A 24775-nucleotide genomic window follows, 5' to 3' on the forward strand; every position below is an offset into this window, starting at 1 on the left:
TTGCAATTTTTAGTCCACTTTGCACTGGAACTACTCAATAGATGCGCAGGAACTCCAGATGTTGGTTTAAACTGAAGATAGACACAAAAAGCTGGAGTAACTCAGTAAGGCAGCATCTTTGGGAATAAAAGAATACGTGGTGTTTCAGGTCGGAACCCTCTGCAGACTCCAACCTGAAATGTCACCTATTCTTTTTCTCCAGAGACGTTGCTTTATTCACTGAGTTACTCCAGCTTTCTGCGTCTATCTATTCAAAAGGCTTGACTTTGCCTTTGCCTTTTATTATTAAGATACATTTAAAATTCCATCTTCACACCCCAATGTTCAAAGCTGCAAAGAAAGCGCAGATAGGAACTTCTAAGTAAAACACTGATGGATATCCTGCTGAGAATCAACCCCTCTATATTCCAGTCTCGATTCTGGCGTTGGTGTCTGGCAGTAACTGCAATTGTCCACATTGAGACATGTGGACAATTCATCTCCCAATTCCACTCCTGCAGAGGAGAGATTGCCAACATTAACTTAGAAAAATAGATTTAATTCCTCACTTTATGAATTAGACTACCACTGACAGAGTGGTCGAGCTGCTGATTTACAGCGCCAGAGACATAGATTCAATCCTGACTACATTTGCTGTCTGTGCAGAGCTTGCACGTTCTCCCTGTGACCACGTGGATTTTCTTCGGGTGCTTCAGTTTCCTCCCACATTCCAAAGGCGGAAAGGTTTGTAGGTTCATTGACTTCTGTAAATTGTCCCTAGTGTGCTGGATAGAACCTCTTCATTCGTGTCCACCTTGTTGTTTCAAATGTTGACATCACTGTCATCGTCCATCCTGAAAAGCTAATGTACAGGTGATCGATGGTCGGTGTGGACTTGCTGGGCTGAAGGGCCTGTTACCGCGCTGTATCTCTAAACTAAAATAAACTAACGGTTGTTTATAAAAAATACACATATATACTTGTCATCTCATTGTTGGACCCTGGCTTTTCATTTCCATCACAATATACATACTTAATATTCAGTTTTATGTAACAAATGTCATCCATGTACACCTTTTGTGTTTCACATTACTGCATTGTTTAATTGCAACTCTTACAAACCTCTTTCACTTATCATTGTATTATCACAAAGAGTAACAACATTTTAAATAACGGCTGAACTATTGAGAAACAGTATTTGAACCAAGTCATCATTACTGAGAAATATTCAGTTTATCATCTCTTTATGTCTGAAGCTCTAAAATCGATCAAAGTACATTTTTAAAAACTTGTTTAGGGGAGGGTGGAAGTTGTGATGAATGCAGGAGTAAGATTTACCGTAACTTCAAATAAAATAAAGTGTTGGTATTTGTCAGTGCAGGAAATCACTAATTCCCAAGCCCAGGTTTGCCTTGGCTTAAACGTTTGATCATGAATGTAATCAAATTATTTCTGTGCAAATCTCAAAATTCCCCAATATGAAGTAATACCTCAATTGTGATCTTCTAAAAGACAGATTCTAAATAAAGGCAACGTTAAAATGAGACTGTGTTTAAGAAGGAACTGCAGATGCTGGAGAATCGAAGGTACACAAAAAAGCTGGAGAAACTCAGCGGGTGCAGCAGCATCTATGGAGCGAAGGAAATAGGCAACGTTTCAGGTCTGAAGAAGGGTTTCGGCCCGAAACGTTGCCTATTTCCTTCGCTCCATAGATGCTGCTGACCCGCTGAGTTTCTCCAGCTTTTTTGTGTACCTTTGTTAAAATGAGACTATTCCACTAGCACAATGCTCACCTGATGGACCAAAGTTGATCACCATTCATGCAAAGTTACAGGAATATATTGGTTCTGTGGGCACTCAGTCTTGTTCCCGTGGGAGAGGATTCTAAAACGTGAAAGGGGAGTGATTTAAGGGAGATAAGGGTGGAACATTTTTCACTCAGAGTATAGTCTTTATTTGGAATGAGCTCCAAGAGCATGCTGCAGTGACAGCATCAAATACAGCTTTTAGCACATATTTGGACATATGTAGTGATAGGAAGGGATCAGCTTGCTATCTCGATTACCTGAAATGCTTTCAAATTTATTGATTTAGCAAAATTTTGTTACTGGATTGCACAAATTATTTTTGGCCACTATTACATGTAGTAATCTTTTCAAAAAACCTACTGACAGCCATTGCATAAACTGCATTGCAAGAAAATTGAGATTGGACTTCAGACTTTCAAGATACTGTGCGGAAACAAGCCCTTCAGCCTACCAAGTCCACAGCAACCAGCAATCACCGTAAACTAGCACTATCCTACACTCCAGGGACAATTTACTATTTTTACCAAAGCCAAATAACTTAGAAACTTGTATGTCTTTGGAGTGTGGGAGGAAACCAGAGCACCCGGAGAAAACTCACACAGGTCACAGAGTTCAGAGGGTCCAGAAGGGGCACGGGCTGGAGTGGCAATAATCTTACTGTCTGTATGCAAAAATAATAATAATTTCACTGTATCTAGATACACGTTATACTAAAAGAACTATTGACCATTGAGGGTGGTTCAGTTAAGTCTCTGGGCAATGGTATCCCTTCGGATGTTGATGGTGGAAGGGTTAATGACATGAACATGGTCAGTGTGAACATGGTCAGTGTATGGCATTTGGATGGAAAAATGCTCCATTCCAGTCAACAGTCAATGCTGTTCAATGCCCTTTGCACCCAGGCCAGGATTACCCCACATAAAGACACAAAGTACTGGAGTAACTCAACAGATCAGGCAGCATCCCTGGAGAACATGGATTGGCGATGCTTCGGGTAGGAATCCTTCTTCTGACATCCAACTGAATCGTGTCAATTTAATTTTCAGTTGGAGTCTGAAGACTGGTCCCGACCTGAAACGTCACCTATCCACCTTCTCCACAGATGCTGCCTGACCTGCTGAGTTACTCCATCCCTTTGTGTGTCTGTTTTTGTAAAACAGCATCTCCTGTTCCTCACATCTACTCCTAATGATTAACTCATTGTTGGAGTTGCCGCAATGGAAACCGAACGCTGTGCAAATAGCAAACATTCATCACGCTCAAATTGAAGCTTGTTCATGAAACAGACAAGACCTGAGCTGATCAAATTCCAACTACTTCCACTAATTTCTTTGCTGAAGGTATTACTCTAGTCAGTGGAAGTGTTGTCATAGTGAACTGTGCCAATTTTATTTTCAGTAGAGGGCAGTTAGTGTCAAATGCTTAATTGCATATCAAGATTATTCACCCCCTCCCCCTTGTCTAATTCAGCTGCTACCCATGTCTGAGACAAAGCTGTAATGACTTCTGAAACAGCTGCTGGTTTACACCATAGACATGAAATGCTGGAGACAAACAGCATCTCTGGTTAAAAGGAATGGGTGACATTTTGAGTCATAGAAACATAGAAAATAGGTGCATGAGGAGGCCATTCGGTCCTTCGAGCCAGCACAGCCATTCATCGTGATCATGGCTGATCGTCCCCTATCAATAACCCGTGCCTGCCTTCTCCCCATATCCCTTGACTCCACTAGCCACTAGAGCTCTATCTAACTCTCTCTTAAACCCATCCAGTGATTTGGCCTCCACTGCCCTCTGTGGCAGGGAATTCCATAAATTCACAACTCTCTGGGTGAAAAAAAAATTTCTCACCTCAGTCTTAAATGATCTCCCCTTTATTCTAAGACTGTGGCCCCTGGTTCTGGACTTGCCCAACATTGGGGAAAAATTTCCTGCATCTAGCTTGTCCAGTCCTTTTATAAGTTTCTATAAGATCCCCCCTTATCCTTTTAAACTCCAGTGAATACAAGCCTAGTCTTTTTCAATCTTTCCTCATATGACAGTCCCGCCATCCCAGGGATCAATCTTGTGAACCTACGCTGCACTGCCTCAATCACAAGGATGTCCTTCCTCAAATTAGGAGACCAAAACTGTACAGAATACTCCAGATGTGGTCTCACCAGAGCCCCATACAACTACAGAAGAACCTCTTTATTCCTATACTGAAATCCTCTTGTTATTAAGAATCGAGACCCTTCTTCAGACTGAGAGTCAGGGGAGAGGAAGGTATAGATATGGAAGGGTAAGGTGTGAAAACGAGAGGGAGACATTGAGATATCACACCCTACCCTTCTATATCTCTGTCGCCCTCTCCCCTGACTTTCAGTCTGAAGAAGGGTCTCGACCCAAAACATCACATAAAAGAAGAGGTGATTGATAGCACTTCCAACAACAGTTTTGACCACCATGCCAGATCTACCCTTCCGAATAAAATCCAGTAGATGACAAGGGTTACAATAACATAATCTAGCCAGCATGTCCTTAATCACTAACAGTTATCAATACCAATAAATTAGTGGCTTACAGTAGTTAGATACTTAGCTTACCTAAATCCTTTATAAAAGTTATAATCTAGCACTCTAAAAGTGAAATACTACAAAGAAACAGCTAAATAATTTCATTTCATCCTACATGAGAATCAACACATTGTCGACTTAACAGGACCGTATTTCATCATGTCAGTTTACAGGATTTTTTGGTTATATCATCAGAAAACATCAGGGAGAATAATCAAGACCAAACATTTAGATATCCATAAAGTCATCAACTTATTTGCCAGGACTTAAATTTTAAGCAACTTGCGAGTAATATTGATTTGCATTGGCAAAGGGAGCCCTACGTTAAATCATCTTCAAAGCAGTGCATCCTAAAGAGAATAAAGCTTGAGTTGCTCCTCCATGTCTCCTTCTGACATGTCACCAAAGACCTCCTTCCTTTCACTCATTAACTTGAAAATGGCAGCCAGCTGATCTCGTTGAATCCTGGAACACAAATTAGGAAGCACAAGTGAGCAGATTTGTACAGAATGGCACTAATTACATTTGCACTGCTCGACTTAATGAACTATTAAGGTCGTCTACCAATTTAATCGATTAAAAGTACTGCAGAAATCCAGTACAAGAAACAACCTGAAATGCTTTTGCAAATTTATTGATTTAAAAAAAACAAAAAAGGAGGCATTTGCAAAAATGATATTTGGCCACTGTTTACCTGCTGTCATCTTTTCACAAAATTTGCTGGCAGCCATCAAATAAATTGCACTGCCAGAAAAATTAAGATTGGACTTTAGACTTTAGAGATACTGCACTATATCTAGACATATAGGTCCTTCAGTCTACCGAATCCGTGTCGACCAGTGATCACCCCATAGAGCAGCATTATCCTACACACTAGGGACAATTTACAATGTTTACTGAAGCCAATTAACATACAAACCTTGTACGTCTTTGGAGAGTGGAAGGAAACCGGAGAACCAGTAGAAAACCCACGTGGTCACAGGGAGAACGTACAGACAGCACCTGTTGTCAGGATTGAACCCGGGTCTCTGATGCTCTAAGGCAGCAACTGTACTGCTGTGAAAAAACTTTGAAATGACTGCATCGCACAAATGATTTTTGATCACTGTTTATATTAATCTTTGCACAAAACTTGCTGGCACCCGTTAAATAAGCTACATTGCAAGAAAAAAATGAAATACTTGCATTAAACTCTGGTGTATTGGATTTAACATCTTATTCCAACCAAGGGAGGTTAGCATTTTCAATCCAGTGCTACTTTCAATATCATGAATCCTTAACCTTTATTAAATCAATTCCATAGATTCCCCACATTTCAGTTGATACAGGGGGTGGGAGATTGCAACCTTCACGTGGTCCGCCCTGTTTCGACTAATGCAATCAATCCGACGAGCACAATCAAATAAGATGAAATAGAACAAGTTGTCCGACAACTTTAGGCCGTGCACGCCATACGCAAGAAGAAGAAGTTGATACAGGACTCGATACAGGTCAAGGTCACAGTCAATCATTTCTAAAGAACTGCGATTCTCTGGAAACTCCCGACGGTTCTGAAAACAAGCTACAACCAACGAAATACTTGTGCAGGCACAATAACAAGGGTAAAGCAGTGGCCAGTTTGCACACTGCAAGATCCCACAATCTCACAGCTACAGTGGTGTGGGCTTACATGCTGTATTAAGGTCCTGGAGTACCATTGCCACCCTTAACCATGATGTAGCTACAAAGATACGATTCATTCTCATGACGGGCACATTATGGACCAAGAACACTTTTATGCTCTCAAACAAGCACATCCGGTGATGCATTCAGTCACTTAGCAACTGATACCAGCCCATGGGCTCACATACTTTGATCGCAATAGTTATTCTGCCCACTGTAATAGCAGAGCGCCCCCTAGATCAGTCTGTCCATGGACTGGCAGTAAAACTCATGAAGCACTGTAATATGGGACTTATTTACTTGGGTCAGGTCATGTATCCATCATGATTTGGTTTTCTGTCATTTCCAATGGCAGCTTTTAGCTTTTTGATTAAACACAAGTGCAAATATGCAGTTGAAGTTATAGTCAGATGTACAGCATAGAAACAGGCCCTTCAGCCCACTTTGTCCATGCCGCCCATGTTGCCATACACGGCTAGTTCTATTTGCCTACATTTGGCTCATAGACCTTTGAACCCTTCCAACCTACGCATTTAGTTTGGCAACATGAAGACTTGAATGATTGCTGTGGCTCAGAGAAAACTCCATTGGGGAGAAAAAAATTGTAGTTTTGTATTCATTCTGCACTTTTACTGTAATCTGACATTAAAGCCCAGAGCCTGCATGGCACAACAGCAGAGCTGCTGCCTCAAAAAGGCTGCCAACATCATCAAGGACCCACACCATCCTGGCCAAACACTCATCTCTCTGCTGTCATCAGGTAGAAGGTACAGGAGCCTGAAATCTGCAACATCCAGGTTCAGGAACAGCTGCTTCCCCACAGCCATCAGACTATTAAACACAACTTCAAACAAACTCAGAACTATAACAGCCTAGGTAGGTGTGTGTGTGTAGGTGTGTGTTTGTAGGGGTGTGTGTGTGTGTAGGTAGGTGTGTGTGTGTGTGTAGGTGGGTGTGTGTGTGGGTGTAGGAGGGTGTTTGTGTGTGTGTGTGTGTGTAGGTAGGTGGGTGTGGGTGTAGGCGTGTGTGTGTGTGTGTATGTATATAGACACACTGATCTGTTCTGTATTTATGCCTACAATATTCTGTTGTGCTGCAGCAAGCAAGTGATTTGCATTGTGAGGGCACATGACAGGTAACTCTCTGTGTGTGACCCAGGTGTCAATGTGTGTGTGGTTCCGTCTAGGGGTGGAGTTTGTGTTCTCCGTGACCAGGTAGGTGTCCGTGTGTCCTAGTGTGAATAGGTGATGTGATGTAAACATGGACTTGGTGGGGCCAAAGGGTGTGTTGTGTGTGTGTCTAGGTGTGTAAACTGTAAAGGATCAATATTTAAGTGTGTGAAGATGCTGGAAAATCAATATAGACAAACTGCTCTGAAACTCAGAGATTTATGGCTACAATATTCTGTTATGCTGCAGCAAACAAGACGGAAACAGTCCATCTGGGCCCACATGTCCGTGCCGAATAAAACTTTTCTCTTGACTTAGTCCCACCTGCCTGCACTCATTCATAACCCTCCATTCCCTTCTCATCCATATGCGTATCCAATTTATTTTTAAATGATACCAATGAACCTGCCTCCACCACTTCCACTGGGAGCTCATTCCACACCGCCATCCACTCTCTGCGTAAAGAAGTTCCCCCTCATATTACCCCTAAACTTCTGTCCCTTAATTCTGAAGTCATGTCCTCTTGTTTGAATCTTCCCTATTCTCAAAGGGAAAAGCTTGTCCACATCAACTCTGTCTATCCCTCCCCTCATTTTAAAGACCTCTATCAAGTCCCCCTTAACCTTCTGCGCTCCATAGCATCTATGGAGCAAAGGAAATAGGCAACGTTTCGGGTCAGAACAAGGTCCGACTCTTTGGGCGAGAACTCACGACCATACAGGCTTCACCCTGCGACATGTCACCAGGGTGTCGCCTGTATGGTCGTGAGTGGTCACCTCAGTTGCCCAAAGAGTCGCTGGGTCTTCAACATGTTGAACAGTTTCGGCGACCTGCAACGACCTATGATGGGTGCCGGCAGTCTCCGAAAAAGTCGCATAAGTGGGACAGGCCCATTAGTCTCTCAATCGAAACATTATTTGAAATAATTTTCACCTTGTGGAATTAGTCAGTCAAGGGGAAATGAGGATGTGAATGAAGCCACAACACAGATTAAAACATATATGTTACATTTTATTGACGATTTACAATGTGGCAAGTATTAATCCTTGATGTTTGCTTCACTAGTTCAGGTTTTCCCAGGAAGAAACATAGCCACAACAATCAGGGACTGCTGGCTTTACAAGAATCATTTTAGGATGAGGATCCTGAACATTCGTCTTCAGGATTCACTCCACTTTTATACCTTGGACAACGAAGCAATTCTTTATAATAGATAGGACCATCAGTGATCTTGACTGAAAGTTCAATGCATCCAATACATTGGTGGAATCTATACTTTCTTTTAGTTTTAGACTATTACCAGTGCAAGGAACCAGTTGTAACTCTCACCACGGTGGTGCAGCGGTAGAGTTGATGCCATATAGCGCCAGAGACCTGGGTTCAATCCAGACTCCAGGTGATGTCTGTACAGAGTTTGCATATTCTCCTTCTAATCGTGTGGGTTTTCTCTAGGTGCCTAGGTTTGTTGGCCAATTGGCTTGGTACAATTGTAAATTGTCCCTAGTGTGTAGGATAGTGTTAGTGCACGAGCATTCCTGGTCTGCGCGGACCAGTAATCCCCGTGGTCAATGACTACTATGTTCTGTTGTGCTGAAGCAAAGCAAGAATTTCATTGCCCTATCAGGGACACATGACAATAAACTCACTTGAACTTGAACTGTTGGCCAAAGGGCACGTTACCACGCTGTATCTCTAAACTAAATTCCACAGCGTCATTCACTCCACCAGCACCCAGCACTTTCTGACTTACTACAGCTATATTAAAACCAAGCAAGTGATGTTGTCACCAACATAATTAAAGAATTAGATGGTAATACTGTCACAACTTGGATACAAGATCACTACTGAAGCAAATGCTTCAGTTACACAAAATTAGTGAAATGCTTTTCTTTATTAGGATAACTTCCCATTATTCGAAGAAAAAAAAACCCAATGAAACACTGGTAACCTTTGAAGACTTTATTAAACATCAAAAGTAGTGACATGTAATAGATTAAGCAAATGTTGCCATTTCAGAATTACAAATGCAAGTTTTCAAAACTAGAACATTCAAAATAGTTACGTACTTCAACCCTGTAACAACATTTTCCTTTTAAGCTTAACCCAAACTTTTGCATTGGCGAGCAAAATAATATGGCTGTCTTGTATTAGTTACAAAGATACAAGGCTTACTGTGATTAAATTTAACATTGTTTGATAATCTGCATTAGACTGCAACTCAAAGCTGTGAATTATAAATGACTACAAAATAAATGCTTTCTATTATATTAGATTCTATTGCAACATCTATTACAGGATCTTTAACAGTATCGCCCTGGTCGGGATAAGCTGCATGAGTTTTTTGGCTTGTTGTCTGGCAAAATTCAAGCCTCCAAGCCCTCAGATAATTCACGTTTAAGACTCCCAATCGGTTCTACTCTTTTGCTCTGTAAAAGAAGAAGAAATTAATTTGTGGGCACATTAAATATATTCTAATGGACAATAAAATGCTCAGTGTAAATTTTGCACAAAGCAGGTGAGACTCATAAATGCCTGCATATAAAAATTGCATGTTCGCAAGAATGATTAGATTTTTTATCCTCCACATCATTAATAAAAATCAAACACCTCAAGCACGTGGTTTCAAATACATCAGTCATTTTCTGGTAGCTAAGGCAGTGTCCATAATTAGTGCCAGTTTTGACAGTGAATCTCACCGTGTCACTGTGCCTGTTCCAACATTAGTGTTACTCCCACAATTAACACTGTATTTTAGTTCAAAGGCTGAAACTTTATTAAAATGATGACCAGTTCAAGGTTCAATGGCTAACATTGGCTAAATGTTAAACCACAATATATCTGTAAGTGGACATGAAACCTGCCAGATCAAGTCCTGTGCTTGATGTTAATACCAACACCTTGGCTGCAATTTTATATAAAAGCACAAAAATATTAAAAAGCCAAATGTGCTCAAATAGTTTTGCCCCCAGTTTCTAAACAGGTAAAGCATAGATTTGAAAAAGAGTAAAGATTGCAGCTGCTGGAAAACCAAAACATAAAACATTGCTGGAAAGACTCAGGTCCGTCAGCATGTTTCAGGTTAATGATATTTCAGAACAGACTCGAGATGGTCACTGCCCTCAAAACCCCTAACCGCTCCTCTCCACTGGTGCACCAAGTATTTCACATGTTCAATTTTATGAGCCAGGTGTTTCCTGGTTAACAAAATGCAATAAATGGAGATATGGGAAAACTAATTGCCCAAATTACTCAGACGTCCAAGTGTTTCCAGAAACCAGCAACTCGTGTACTTCATGCAGTTTCAAGAGATTTGGCATTGCTGTTTTTAGATAAGGTTTTATGATTATCTTGTAAAGAACAAACAATGCAAAATTGCAGAGTTTGGATGGAAAACCTAGAATTTTACTCAAGGACAATAATATACTCATGACAGTGAAGAGTGCATCCAAACCTAGATTAAAATGCTTCGTACTGCAGCATGCATGTATTTGAAATTATATTTTAAGACAAACTCCTGAAACCTCCCGAGCATCAACTGCATCAGGAGCAGTTCCATTTGAAAGGAACCTGTAAGTTTAATATTCCTCCGACCCAAATAATTTACTTTTAGGCTTGATCTTCTAGTCAGCACAAAGCAATGTATGGGGACAGAGAGAAGAGTGTTGGAGTGACTCAGCGAGTGAGGCAGCTTCCCTGCAGAACAGACAGCACCGTTAAAATCAGGATCAAACCCAGGTCTCTGGTGCTGTAAGGCAGCAACTCTACATCTAAGCCATCTCAATTTGAGTTCTACATTGCAGAAGTCACCAGTAAAAACACAAATCTTAAACTGTGTCTCATTCACTTTAGAAGCTCAAACCCATTCATAAAGCAGGAAAAAAAACACTGTATAAAAACCTGGACTTACCAGAGTCCGTGTCCTAGCCCATGCAGCAGGGGGTGGTGGGGGGGGGGGGGGGGGGGGGGGGGGAAGAGACACAGAGACCCCGCAAATGCAGAGGAAACAATGTTGAGACACATGCAGGGAGAATGAATTAAAGGCAAGGAGAATGCAGCAAGATTATGGCACGTGATCTTCGAGTCAACCGTTTCCCAGTGGTCAAGTGGCAGTTAGTTGGGGAAAGACAATACTTACCAAACCCAAATTAGTCAAGCTGTAATGAAAAATACACTAATACCACTAGGCTTTAAAAGTGACACCAAGTCAGTCAGGTGAATCAATGACTACACTTGTAGGAACAAGAACTTCTGATGCTAGTTAATACATAAAAGGACACAGTGCTGGAGTAACTCAGCAGGTGATGCAGCATCTCTGAAGAACATGGATTGGTGACGCTTCTGGTCGGGACCCTTCAGTCTGAAGAAACATAGAAAATAGGTGCAGGAGTAGGCCATTCGGCCCTTCAATATGATCATGGCTGATCATCCAACTCAGTATCCTGTACCTGCCTTCTCTCCATAAGGGTCTCAACCCAAAATGTCACCTATCGATATTCTCCAAAGATGCTTCCTGACCCACTGAGTTACTCCAGCACTGCGGGCCCTTTAGTGATTAAACTTCATTAGTTGAAATGTCTGTGGGTCAATTGTGAATTTCCTTGTGGTTTCAAGACTTGTCATTCAGAAGATATTTCAGAACCCGCAAGGAAACATACAAAAATTATACCTCAGAAGAAGCAACTCCACCAATCCCACCATTTTATTTGAGCTGCTTTCCACATGGACTAAGATTCAGTGAGCAGTGTTGGAAGTCGGCCTCAGGAAAATGACATTCAATCAATTCACACATTTCTGTGGACTCGCATCATGCATCGGCAAGGCCACCAGCATAATAAGGACCACTCTTCCCGGTCACTCCCTCTTCTCCCCTCAGACAAGGGGTACAGAAGTGAGGGACACCTCCAGATTGAGGGACAGTTTCTTCACAGCTGCTATCATGCAACGGAACCATCCTATCAACAACTGGAGTGCGAGTCTAAGCTACCATCTACCTCACTGGAGACCTTCGGACTGACTTTATTTAGACTTCATTTTGCACCAAATGTTATTCCCTTTACACTGGGTGGCTTGATTATAATCATGTATAGTCTTTCTGCCGACTGGTTAGCACGCAACAAAAAGCCTTTCACTGTACCTTGGTATGCTTGACAGTAATCTAAACTAAATTTAAGGGGAAAAAAACAGGAGCACAAAAAACAAGCTGTAGCTAATCAGATTTGCAGTTGACTGATGAGAGGTTTGCATCGCCCCATGGAGCATACACACAGCGTTTCAATTCTGCTCCAAGTTGCTCAGCTGCAGTAAATAGACAGCTTCAGTGTGTGCTGGTGCAAGGTTAAAGGACAAGCGCCTGTCTTCACTGTTCTCTGGCTCATTTGCTATTCGAACTGGGCTGCACCGGGAATTAGTGATTAAAGGCGCAATTATATAACGAGATGGATTGGTCACATAATTCATGTCGACTGCCTCAACTGCAGTAAATCAAAATAGCATGTAGCTTCAGATAGGACTCAATCGTTTTTACGTGGGTTCTTCGATTAATTACCTACTCAGAATCATTATAGAATACCGTGGCACAGTGGCAGAGATGGTGCCTTACAGCGCCAGAGACCTGGGTTTGATCCTGAGTACAGATGTCATCTGTATAAAGCATGTACATTCTCCTTGTGACAGTAGGTTTTCTCCGGGTGGTCTGGTATCCAACCACACTCCAAGGACATTCAGGTTTGCAGGTTAAATGGCTTCTGTAAATTCTAAATTCTCCCTAGTGTGTAGGATAATGCTAGTGTCCGATGGTCAGTGTGGACTTGGTGGGGCCAAAGGGCCTGTTTCCACACTGCATCTCTAAAGCCTAAAAATAGACCTCCACCAATCTCAGAATATTATATCCTTGTATCTTTCCCTTGTAGAAATCAGACTGCTCCGTGTATTTACAACAGCAACACAATCTTGGCATCCACAGCTCCTTTCCTCCCCCCTCCCCCCTCCCCCCCCCCCAAATTGTGCATCTGAAATTCTGCAGAGTTACGCATCATTTTTTTTTTGTACAAACTATACTGAACTACTTCCTTTATGAATCCCTCTGGAATCTCTGTAGAATCACGGCTGCCAGGAAAATTATGTAAATTGACTAGACACTGCCTTTGAAAAGATTGACTGTAGCTGGAAGCGGAAATCTCTGAACCATGAACACATTTCAAATTCCATGTGTTCATCGTTTTGTCCCAAGGATGACAGTGCCAGAAACATTACCATCAACCTGGATTTCGACAGCAATATGTATTAAATCCCTTCAATCTGTTCCCCTCTGTCGTGTTCTGTTTCGGAGGTAAAATTAAAGTCACGTAGGACAGTTCAAGAACTTGATGGTTGTAGGAAATTGTCCTGGACCTGGTGTTGTGGGGCCTTCAGGCTTCTGCACCTCCTGGCTGATGGTTTTCTTAGCTCTTCACAGGTCCTGGTGTGAAAATGGGCCATTAAACCCACCTAGGCCACACTGACCAAGGATTCATTCACACTAATCCTATTTTTTTAATTTTCTGCTCATTCACCTTAAATTCCGGGATTCAACCACCTAACTATAGGACAATATTTAAAAAAAAATTGAAATACAGCATGGAAACAGGCCCTTTGACCCACAGAGTCAGCACCAACCAGCAATCACCCGTACACTAGTTCTACCCTCCACACAAGGGGTGATAGAGAAACCAATTAACCTACAAGCCTGTACATCCTTGGATTGTTGGAGGAAAGCTGAGCACTCGGAGAAAACTCACATGGTCACAGGGTGAATGTACAAACAGCACCCATAACCAGGATCAAGCCCGGGTCTGTCGCTGTAAGGGAGCAACTCCACTGCTGCGCCACTGCGCTGCCCTAAAATGTATTAGAATTTGCACTGAAGCAGCAAAGAACGACATGTCCTGAAGCATGTGGACCTTGGTTACAAAGGTGGTGTTGGTTCCGAGCTCCAAACTCAGTACTCAGGAAATTTTAAAAGTACAAGCCCAGGCTCCACGCCAAATTATACAAGCATGTAAACAAGAATTTCCTAGGAGCCTTTCAGTATAAGAAATTTTCAGCGAGCTCACCCGACATACAGATTAAAACACATCAGGCAGCACTTACGTGAAAAGACTAGGCAATGTTTGTGAATTTGCAATCAGCGTAGAATCAAGTTACCATTCATCATTGAGGATAGAATGGATACAAAAGATACCCGATGTTATATAGCAGATGATTTTTGTTTGGGTGAAAAGAAACATCTGACAGAGTGCAAGCCAACAACTGATGCAATAGACTTACAAGTAAAGTCGAGTTTCTACAAATTCAAAATGAAGGAACTCTTCTCCAGTCAATGCCTAGGAGAGTAGAAACAGAACTGCAGACGCTGGTTTATACCAAAGATAGAGACAAAGTTCTGCAACAACTCAGCAAGACATACCGCATATCTGGCGAAAAAGGATGAGTGATGTTTCAGGTCGGGACCATTCTTCAGACTGAAGCAGGTTCCCGACCTGAAACCTCATCTACCAGGGATACTGTCTGACCCACTAAGTTACACCAACATTTTGTGTCTAGCTGTGCCTTGGGTGGAATGGTGATATGTGGCAGAAGTTCTGCCGCAGTTCCAGCAAACAAGATTGAATTCAGACTTCAGGGTCTGGTGCATTCTGATTGTATGAGTTTTCTCCAGATACTTTACCTTCCTCCTACAGTGCACAAGTAGGAGTTTGCAGGTTACTTTGTCATCCTACATTGATCCTCGTAAGGAAAATGAGTGGTAGAGAACTTAGGAGTTGGTGCAGATGAGCAGAAAAGGGAATAGTATCAATGAACACTTGATAAGTGGGGACAACAATCCTTACCCCCCCCTCCCCCCACTATGACCCAAGCAGAGATAAACACACCATCAGTCAGGAGGTATAGAAGTTCCACACCACCAGGACTAGAAACAGTTACTTCTCCACAACTGTAAGGTTCTTGAACAACCCTAAGCCTACCTCAGAAACAGAACACCATGGACCAGTTCTTGCTCTATCATGGACTGCGTTTCCAATTATGTTTTGCATTTGTCTGTTCTTGCAAAGTCTTGAGTATGCATGTGCAATTTGTATAGTGCGCATGGGAAGGAACTGCAAGTGCTGATTTATACACAAGATACACACAGTGCTGGAGTAACGCAACAGGTCAGGCAGCTGGAGATCTCTGGAGAAAAGGAACAGGTGATGTTTTGGGTCGCAACCCTTCTTCAGACTATTATGTGCGTATTGCCAGAATTAATGGTTCTTTTATCGTCACATGTGCAAAGTGCCAGCAGTGAAATTCTCTTTCATTCAAACAGTTGTAGAATATTGCAATGCACCCGATCCTTGAGAAACAAGTGTACAGAAATAATCCACTGAGAAGAGGGGCCATGCTTTGGCACCATTTCCAAAGTCCACGCTGTGCCTGAGATACTGCTGCATTCTACCAATACCTCACCCCATTCATGCACATGCCAATAACCCAAGTCATTCAATTTCTCTCTGCATGTTTGCAGCACAGCCCACGAGAAAGCAGCTTAGTTTCTCTATACCGCTATGAATTGATTATGCAATCTCTGCTGCAGTGCGTTGTGTTAGGTAATTTAATCCATAACATTTGACAACGACTATATTTGCGAATTAATCTATAATGCCATGGATACTTGGGAAGGAGAAACAGTCAAGGTTTAATATCCTAGAACCTTCCATGGCAGTGGCACAGGGGTAAGAGTTGCTGTCATACAGTGCCAGAGACCCAGGTTCGATCATGACTACGGGTGCTGTCTGTCCAAAGTGTGTATGTGCTCCCTGTGACCGCAAGGGTTTTATCTTGGTGTACTGGTTTCCTCTCAAACCTGCACGTCTTTGTAGTGTGTTGGTTGATTGGCTTCGGTGAAAATTGCAAGTTGTCCCTAGTGTGTAGGACAGTGCTAGAGGACGAGGATTGATGGTCGGCATGGACTTGGTGGGCCGAAGGGCCTGTGTCCATGCTGCAAACCCTCATTACTAGTGAGTTGGAGGCCAAAGGTGAAAGAGCAAAGTTAGTAATTCTGATCAGCTGAAGCCAAGGTTGCTAAGGTACAGATGCGTGCCAGATTTATGAGGGCTGTTAAAAGATAATGGATAAAATGGAAATAACCAGCAGATAAACAAGTGTCTGTGTATTGATTGTAAGAGTCAGTAGGAAAATAGGCACTTCAGCCTACGCCGATCATTTGTTCACACTAGTTCTATGTTTTAAAAGGGGAGGGAGAGAGAAAACGGGGATTACAGACCAGTTAGTCTAACATCGGTAGTGGGGAAACTGCTAGAGTCAGTTATTAAAGATGGTGAAGAAATATTATACAAATAGAACCACTTGGATAGTGACTTTTATATAAGCTAGGTAATTTGCAAAGGAAACACTTAAGGTTTTCCTAACAACATAAAGTGCAAACAGACACATACACACAGGCAAAGATGAATCAAAACATGGAGGCCTGAACCTGAACCTGTCATGCTTAGTTTATTGCTTTGAGGCGATTATAACTCTAGAGGAAATTGTATTTGATATGACTTTGTGTTGGAGAATGGATAGCTGAATAGGGGTGTCTTCTTAGGCCAGAGGTCAACTGCTCTTTTCTTTATGGACATTCTTAACCTGTGAGGTTTGTGCTGAGTTTGAGATATAGTTCAGGGTTGAGAGATAATAGGCCCTGTAGTTACCCTTGGCTATGTTGAATTAGGATGTATGTGAAGAGGAGTAGTTGCTTGGAGAGGAAGATAATTTGTGATATTTGTAAAAGGCCTTGTAGAGAGATTGGAAATACAGCTCCCAGAGATAGCAGGAAAAGGGGAGGCTGTAAGTTAAGAATGAAGCTGTACCCTGGAAACAAACACTTATTAAGTAAGTTGACAGATTTACGACCCATGTATGCTTGGTTGGGATGAGTATGGGTTTTGAACTTGGAAACTGTAATTCAGCAAACTTATATAATTAATGTTTTAAAGAAATAGGTAATCGTATTTCAAACTGTGAAATTGTAGTAAAACAAATTATGAAATGTATTGTCTTAGTAGGAATGTAAACATTAGACATAGATATTGTTTAGATTTATAGAAATATTTTTCTTCTTGGTATGGGAAGTGTGTATTATTGTATTATATATGTATCTTATATTTTGAGGAGTGGTCTTTGATAATTGGGCCTACTGGGGTTTTGCTGTGTTGAAATAAAATAAGCAAAGTTATACCACAGGCAAACGAAGGTTGTAAAGAGGCCAGGGAAGGGGGGGGATCATGTGACTGATGTTGTAAATCACCAGAAGGACTCGGATGATTGGTTATTAGCTTCTCATACCCTCTGTATCTGAAATGTCTAATACCTTTATAAATGCCATGAGTTTATATCAAAGTTACTCCTCTCTGGACCCGCCCCAGAGCATCAGCTCTGTGTTGAAAGGTTCAAGAGACTAGTCTCAGCTGAATAAAGAATTGATTTTAACAGCAACAAGTGGTTGAGTCAAGTTGACTAGATTAATAGAAGAACTCAGTTTGACAATGGGATAGCAGCACATTTGGAAAGTGGTGAAATCATTGGACAAAGTCAGCATGGATTTACGAAAGGTAAATCATGTCTGACGAATCTTATAGAATTTTTCGTGGATGTAACTAGCAGAGTGGATAAGCGAGAACCAGTGGATGTGTTATATCTGGACTTTCAGAAGGCTTTCGACAAGGTCCCACATAAGAGATTAGTATACAAACTTAAAGCACACGGTATTGGGGGTTCAGTATTGATGTGGATAGAGAACTGGCTGGCAGACAGAAAGCAAAGAGTAGGAGTAAACGGGTCCTTTTCACAATGGCAGGCAGTGACTAGTGGCCGATTAGGAAAAGGGGAGATGCAACGAGACCTGGGTGGCATGGTACACCAGTCATTGAAAGTAGGCATGCAGGTGCAGCAGGCAGTGAAGAAAGCGAATGGTAAGTTAGCATTCATAGCAAAAGGATTTGAGTATTGGAGCAGGGAGATTCTACTGCAGTTGTACAGGGTCTTGGTGAGACCACACCTGGAGTATTGCGTACAGTTTTGGTCTCCTAATCTGAGGAAGGACATTCTTGCCATAGAGGGAGTACAGAGAAGGTTCACCAGACTGATTCCTGGGATGTCAGGACTTTCATATGACGAAAGACTGGATAGACTCGGCTTGTACTCGCTAGAATTTAGAAGTTTGAGCAGGGATCTTATAGAAACTTACAAAATTCTTAAGGGGTTGGACAGGCTAGATGCAGGAAGATTGTTCCCGATGTTGGGGAAGTCCAGAACAAGGGGTCACAGTTTAAGGACAAGGAGGAAATCTTTTAGGACCGAGATGAGAAAAACATTTTTCACACAGAGAGTGGTGAATCTCTGGAAATCTCTGCCACAGAAGGTAGTTGAGGCTAGTTCATTGGCTATATTTAAGAGGGAGTTAGATGTGGCCCTTGTGGCTAAAGGGATCAGGGGGTATGGAGAGAAGGCAGGTACAGGATACCAAGTTGGATGATCAACCATGATCATATTGAATGGCGGTGCAGGCTCGAAGGGCCGAATGGCCTACTCCTGCACCTATTTTCTATGTTTCTATGTTTCTATTCCACTTTCTCATCCACTTCCTGCACACTTGTAGCAGTTCACAGAGGCTAATTAACCTACAAAATCATGCATCATCAGGATGCGGGAGGAAACCGGAGCACCCGGAGAAAACCCACGTGCAATGTCCACACAGACAACAGGAGGTCTAGATCAAACCCTGGTCTCTGGAGCTGTGAGGCAACAGCTCTACCAGCTGGAGAAACAGTGAATATTACCCATTGATGAGCTTGCAGCATAACTGGCCAGCAACTATACAAACAGGAAGCGGAACAAAAATTGTTTGATTGATTATCTTGTCCTCATCAGTGCAAAGTACAATTGTTCAATGTCAATTCCCAGCAGCCCTGAAAACAACAGCTAGAAAAGCAAGAGGTGACAGAACACCTACCTCCCCGAGGTACAAAGGGCCACATTTACACATGCCTTTGCTATTTCAAAGGCATGTTAGGATGTTTTAAGTTTTACCTTTAAAAATGCACATGTGGAAAGATAGGCAAGCTAGTTAAAAACCCACAGTACAAATATGAGCCAAAGGTTAATTTGAACCAGAATACAACTATTTAATGTTGAAGCTATTGCTTCTGGTTTGTTGTGTAATTCTTGAATAATGAAAGGCCTCAACAGAGTGGATGTGGGGGAAGATATTTCCAGTAATGGGTGTCTAGGACCAGAGGGCACAACCGCAGAATAAAGAGACATACTTTTGGAATGAAGATGGAGGAGGAATTTTAGCCGGAGGGTGGCACATCTGGAAATCATTGCCACAGATGACGGTGGAGGCTAAATCATTGGGTATTTTTAAAGCGGAAATTGATAGGTTCTTGATTAGTAATTGTGTCAAAGGTTACAAGAAGGCAGGAGAATGGGGTTAAGCAGAAAAAGGTTCAGTCATGTATGAATGCGGAGAGGGCACGATGGACTGAATGGCCTAATTTTGTTCCTATGTCTTCTGATCTTCCCATGCACATTTGGAAAACAATGGAGTCTTGAATGTAACGGTAACTGGTGAATGGCTCGATTAAGGAAATTATACCATTTTTTTCATTTTTAAACAACTTAAAATCTCCTTTGGCTCTCTAGAAGACTAATTCATTTTAATGTGCAATCTTATTAAGCAAAGATCAGACAACAATCAAAGTTCATAATAGGCAGAGCTAAAGTGCTTTAAAAAGTGAGCTATTTAACCAACATTTTCAAAAAGGCTTGGTTTAAGTTACCAGATTGCTGCCTAATTTTAAACAATGTCACTTGTTTAACTTTAAACAAAGGCCTGGATGGAGTAGATGTGGAGAGAATGTTCCACTAGTGGGAGAGTCTAGTGCCAGAGGCCATAGCCTCAGAATGAAGGGGCGTATCTTTAGAAAGGAGACAAGGAGGAACGTCTTTGGTCAGAGGATGGTGAATCTGTGAAATTCATTGTTGCAGACGACTGTGGAGGCCAAGTCACTGGATATTTTTTAAAGGCAGAGATTGTGACAGATTCTTGGTTAGTATAGATATCAGGGGTTATAGGGAGAAGACAGGAGAATAGGGTTGAGAGGGAAAGATAGACGAGCATTGGTTGAATGGTGGAGTCGACTTTATGGGCAAATGGCTTCATTCTGCTCCTATAACGTGGACATATTCCTTGTAAATTTTAGTTTTTAATATTTGGTGATATTCCAGTACATTGCAGATATGCACACACACGCACACACACTAAAAAAAATACTCAAACCTTTGCCTAGTTATAGATGAGAAGACGGTTAGACAGGCAATTGGCTCCACATACAAGCTCTCCTCACTGTGCACATTGGGAAACATTTGGAATTTAAAACTGGATTTCTTGGAACGTTAAATACAAGTTCTCACATTTATATTCACTGTTTGCTCCCCTCAAGTACTTCACTGGAGTATTGTGTTTCACCAAGTACTGTAAACAGTAAGTTCAATAAATAAGGTACACAAAATTGCTGGAGAAACTCAGCGGGTGCAGCAGCATCTATGGAGCGAAGGAAATAGGCGACTGTTGGACAAACAGGAATTATTCATTGGAACATGGTCTCCTTTTATTGATTACTTAAAGGGTCAGAATAGTTCAGCACAGGAACCTGACTAGCACTCGGGCTAAAGATTGGATGAAATGCTATACTCTGAAATGTACGAACATATCTCGAACGATGTTTTTTATTTTAATAAATTTTTCCATTCTTCTTTAACTATCTTTTTCCCCTTTTTTTTGTTTTTGTTTTTTTTGTTTTTTGTTTTTTTGTTTTTGTTTTTCTTTCCTTTCTTTTCTTCCTTTACTTCATCTATCTCTTTAGTTCTATCTAGTTTTAAAAAAATGAAGAAAAAGGCAAAAAGTATTGGAGACAATGTAATAATAACTGACAATATTATCAATTTAAAAATGTAAGACAGTAATGATGTAATAGGTTATGTACCTATCTCCAATAAAAAAATATTTTCAAAAAAAAAAAAAAAAAAGAAATAGGCGACGTTTCGGGCCGAAACCCTTCTATCAGCTGGCTGAGAAGGTGATCAAGAGCAGACAGACCTGCTGGAGATAGCGTGCAATGATATTTTTTAGAAATAGAGCATGGACCCAGGTCCTTCGGCCCACCAAGCCCATGCTAACCAATAATCACCCATTTACAGTGGCGCTATATTATCACACTTTTTCCTATCCACTCCCTACACAGGAGCAATCTTAGAGGCTGATTGATGTGTATCTTTTCTTAGAATACCAAACCTAAGTGTTCAAGCCCCATCTGTTACAAGTGCCCGCACTTGGGAGATTTTACTGGATCAGGCTACATTTCAGAGACTAATTCATTTCACCACCGTAGTCTCTTTTCTGAATTAGTTTACTGATAAATCACTATTTTGAGAGGCCACCCTTCCCAACCTCGGAGATACTTCCAACTAATCACGCAGTTAGAGTTATTTTTTTAATGCACATTTAATTCCAGAGTCATTTCTATAGAGGTTTAATTTTAACGGTTTCCAAGTCATGAGAACAATAGTTACAGACAGACATATTTGACAGTTGAGGTCAGAGGATGATGAGTGGATCCTTTAATTCATGACCACCCTCTAACATTTACTGTTTATCTACTAGTGGAAATCTGTAGATGCCTTTTGCAACTACATTGATTAGGCCATGGCGATCCAACCAAGTCAATACCTGTCCTATCACAATCCTGTTTACGGTTACTGCACACCCCACAGTTCCTCTTTCTCAGTTCTGGGAACGTCGTGCCCTTTAGGTCATTATGGTCAGGATTATTTCTCTAGATCATGTCACGAAGATGGGCAAAGTGCACTGCCTAGAAGATATTGTTAATCTCACTCGGGTTAAGGTTCACAGCCTCCATGCATTTTGTTCAGACACATGTCTGTGCAACACTGATATGGTTGAGGAGATGCATCACTTTGCAACTTGTGGCAAAGCAGCATAGGAGTCCTACAGAAATATTCAAACGCAAAACACAAGCCTTTAGTTAATAGGAGATAATGTGCTTAGTTCATCTTTTCAATTACTGTCTTGTGATTAAATAGTTTCAAATTAATCTGCTCAATCTCTCATATGTAGACCCCTTGAGAACGATTAATGCATCTTTGGATTCTCTACCAGAATTTGCAAACAATATCATTAACTCCAGACAATTTCATAGAGAGCAGGGGCACTTGAAATATTAATTTACTTTGGAATAGGAAGTTCAAGTGAATGGCCCAAAGATGTTAAATCAATATGTGCATGCAAGCTGCTGTTCTAGACATTAATGCCAATGAGCTTTCAAGAAATAAGCAATGGGGCATTAAATGCACGGACATGGCAAAGAATGTCTCGTTTGGAAGGTGGTTCCATTTCATCCACAAATTGAACTTGACAAGTTGGTAATTTCACATCAAGGTACACACCCACCACTGATTTTCCAGCACCCTTGGTTCCAGAGCTTTGCTGGATTTTGCCTGACCAAGAGTCATGGCCTACGGGAGGATTTCAGCGGTACTGGAACGGTCTGCCTAGGTACCGAGATACCGGCCTGCAACATCAGCCTCAGACGTCAGCGCTGGGAACGGATCTACCAGCTCCATGCGGGCCAGAGTTCCAGAGTGCTGGTTGCAGGTGGGGGGGGGGGGGGGGGGGGGGGGGGGGGGGGGGGGTGCACACACCACATTTAAGGAGTCTTCTGGGGAGGATTTCAAGTGTGCTCTTATGATTTTGTCCGGGTTAAAGGAAGTGACGGAAAAGAGATGGACCTGCATTACAAACAGCAAAACTTTGTTCAAGAAAATGTGGAAAAATTAAATCAATATTCAACCACTCATCTCATTCAAAAAGGTCACCCCATTTTCCAAGTCCCTCAGTGGCTACACTTGCCAGTGTTAAATTCCATCAACCATTCCTGTGTCCTTGTTGATATGGATCCTGTTGCAACCTTCAGATAAAATTGGTAGCATCTCCAAAGATTGATTAGATGTTTTCTATTTCAATCTCAGTTACTGAATGACACACAATACCAACGCCTAAGACTGTTGACAGTGCACAGGAAAAAAGGGCAGATATTCAAATTGATGAAACTGTAACAATCCTTGGAGTGTTAACAATAATGAGATAGAAAGACAAAGGTTTTCCCATGAAAAGGTGGCAATGCAATCAGTGTGGATGCAAGCACAAAATTAAAGATGGTTACATCTTTACTCTAGCAAATGTAATTGAAATTCTACTTTTGCTACTCATTTCTCACCATTCCACAAGTTTATTGCAATGGGGCTGATTTATTGTGAGATCATGTGCTTAGATTAAAAATGTCACCAAGCACAAAATCTTCATCAAAACTAATGGCTTCAAGGGAATGATTTGCAGTGAACAGTTATTGAAATGAGGGAATTTCAAAGGTAATGGCCGATTTAACCCAAGCTTTGAATATAAGGCAACCCTAAGGTACAGAGACCCTTTTTAAAAGCTGGTACTTTTCTCACATATTTTTTTTTTTTTTTTAAATAAATAAAAGTTGGAGCCAAGCAGAAGGCAAGGTGGTAAATAAAGGGATTTAATACTGGTGTTCAAGCTGTAAGCTTTTAAATCCATGACTATAAAGAATGCCATTAATCAGAAGTTTGATAGATCAATCCAAAGACCTTGGTACATTGAGCAAGGTCAAAGATTGCTATAACCTTAAACTGAACAGATCAAGCAGTCAAATGGTCAAGATAGACATAACGCGCTGGAGTGACCTCAGCGGGTCAGGCAACATCACTGGAGAAAAAGGATGGGTAACGTTTTGGGTCTGAGCCCCTCTTCAGTCAAATGGCCAACTTCACCATTAACGAGGTGCAAGCCAACAGCTTTATTTCTTTCACAATGAGACAAATGCAACCATAAAATCAAACAGCAGTGAAACAAATGCCTTGCATTAAATAGCTCAATTTATGAGAACAAAAAAAAAAGCTTAAACATAAAAATAAAAAGTATCCCACAAGCATGCTCATGCAATTGCAACCAGAACAGGGCCAGTTAGGGAACTGGTCATATTCTATACTCAATAGTGAGCTAGTGCATGTTTGGTTGGAGAATAGAGGCAGAGGTGTGTGTGCACTGCAGGGGGTGGGAAAGCACAAAACTGGAAAGAAAAAAAAGATGCAAGAGATAAAATCAAACAAACATTGAGTTGTAGATTAATTGTCCTTTGTAAATTGTATATTGTGTGTGTAGTAGAGTGTACTGGGTGATCTCTAGAGTCTACTGGAATTGGAATTAACTTGGCATTTGTTAAAAAGGAAGACTGAATTGGTGGATGTACACCGCGGTGAAGGCAAGTTAAAGGCAACACAAATACCACAGGAGGTGGACTAGCAACAAGGACCATCCCCACAGATACCCGTCACATTACATTTAGCCAACACGTACTCAAGGAATTTTAGTTCCCGTTAAACATCCACACAATTACAATGGATGGGACCTTTTGAAGCT

At 41.4% G+C, this 24775-nt stretch overlaps 1 protein-coding gene across 2 annotated transcripts in view; it reads right to left on the reverse strand.

Moving 5' to 3' along the window:
• Positions 1 to 9119: 9119 nt before the first annotated feature.
• LOC129708447 (matrix-remodeling-associated protein 7-like) overlaps positions 9120 to 24775 on the reverse strand; it is an 85506-nt gene continuing 69850 nt past the window's right edge. For both annotated transcript variants that reach the window (XM_055654223.1, XM_055654222.1), the window contains one exon: positions 9120 to 9599. In XM_055654223.1, coding sequence (XP_055510198.1) covers positions 9587 to 9599 — 13 coding nt within the window. In that variant the 3' untranslated portion in view covers positions 9120 to 9586. The remainder of the gene's footprint in view (positions 9600 to 24775) is intronic.

The sequence above is a fragment of the Leucoraja erinacea genome, chromosome 23 (assembly GCF_028641065.1).
Source record: "Leucoraja erinacea ecotype New England chromosome 23, Leri_hhj_1, whole genome shotgun sequence".
NCBI classification, from domain to species: Eukaryota; Metazoa; Chordata; class Chondrichthyes; order Rajiformes; family Rajidae; genus Leucoraja; species Leucoraja erinaceus.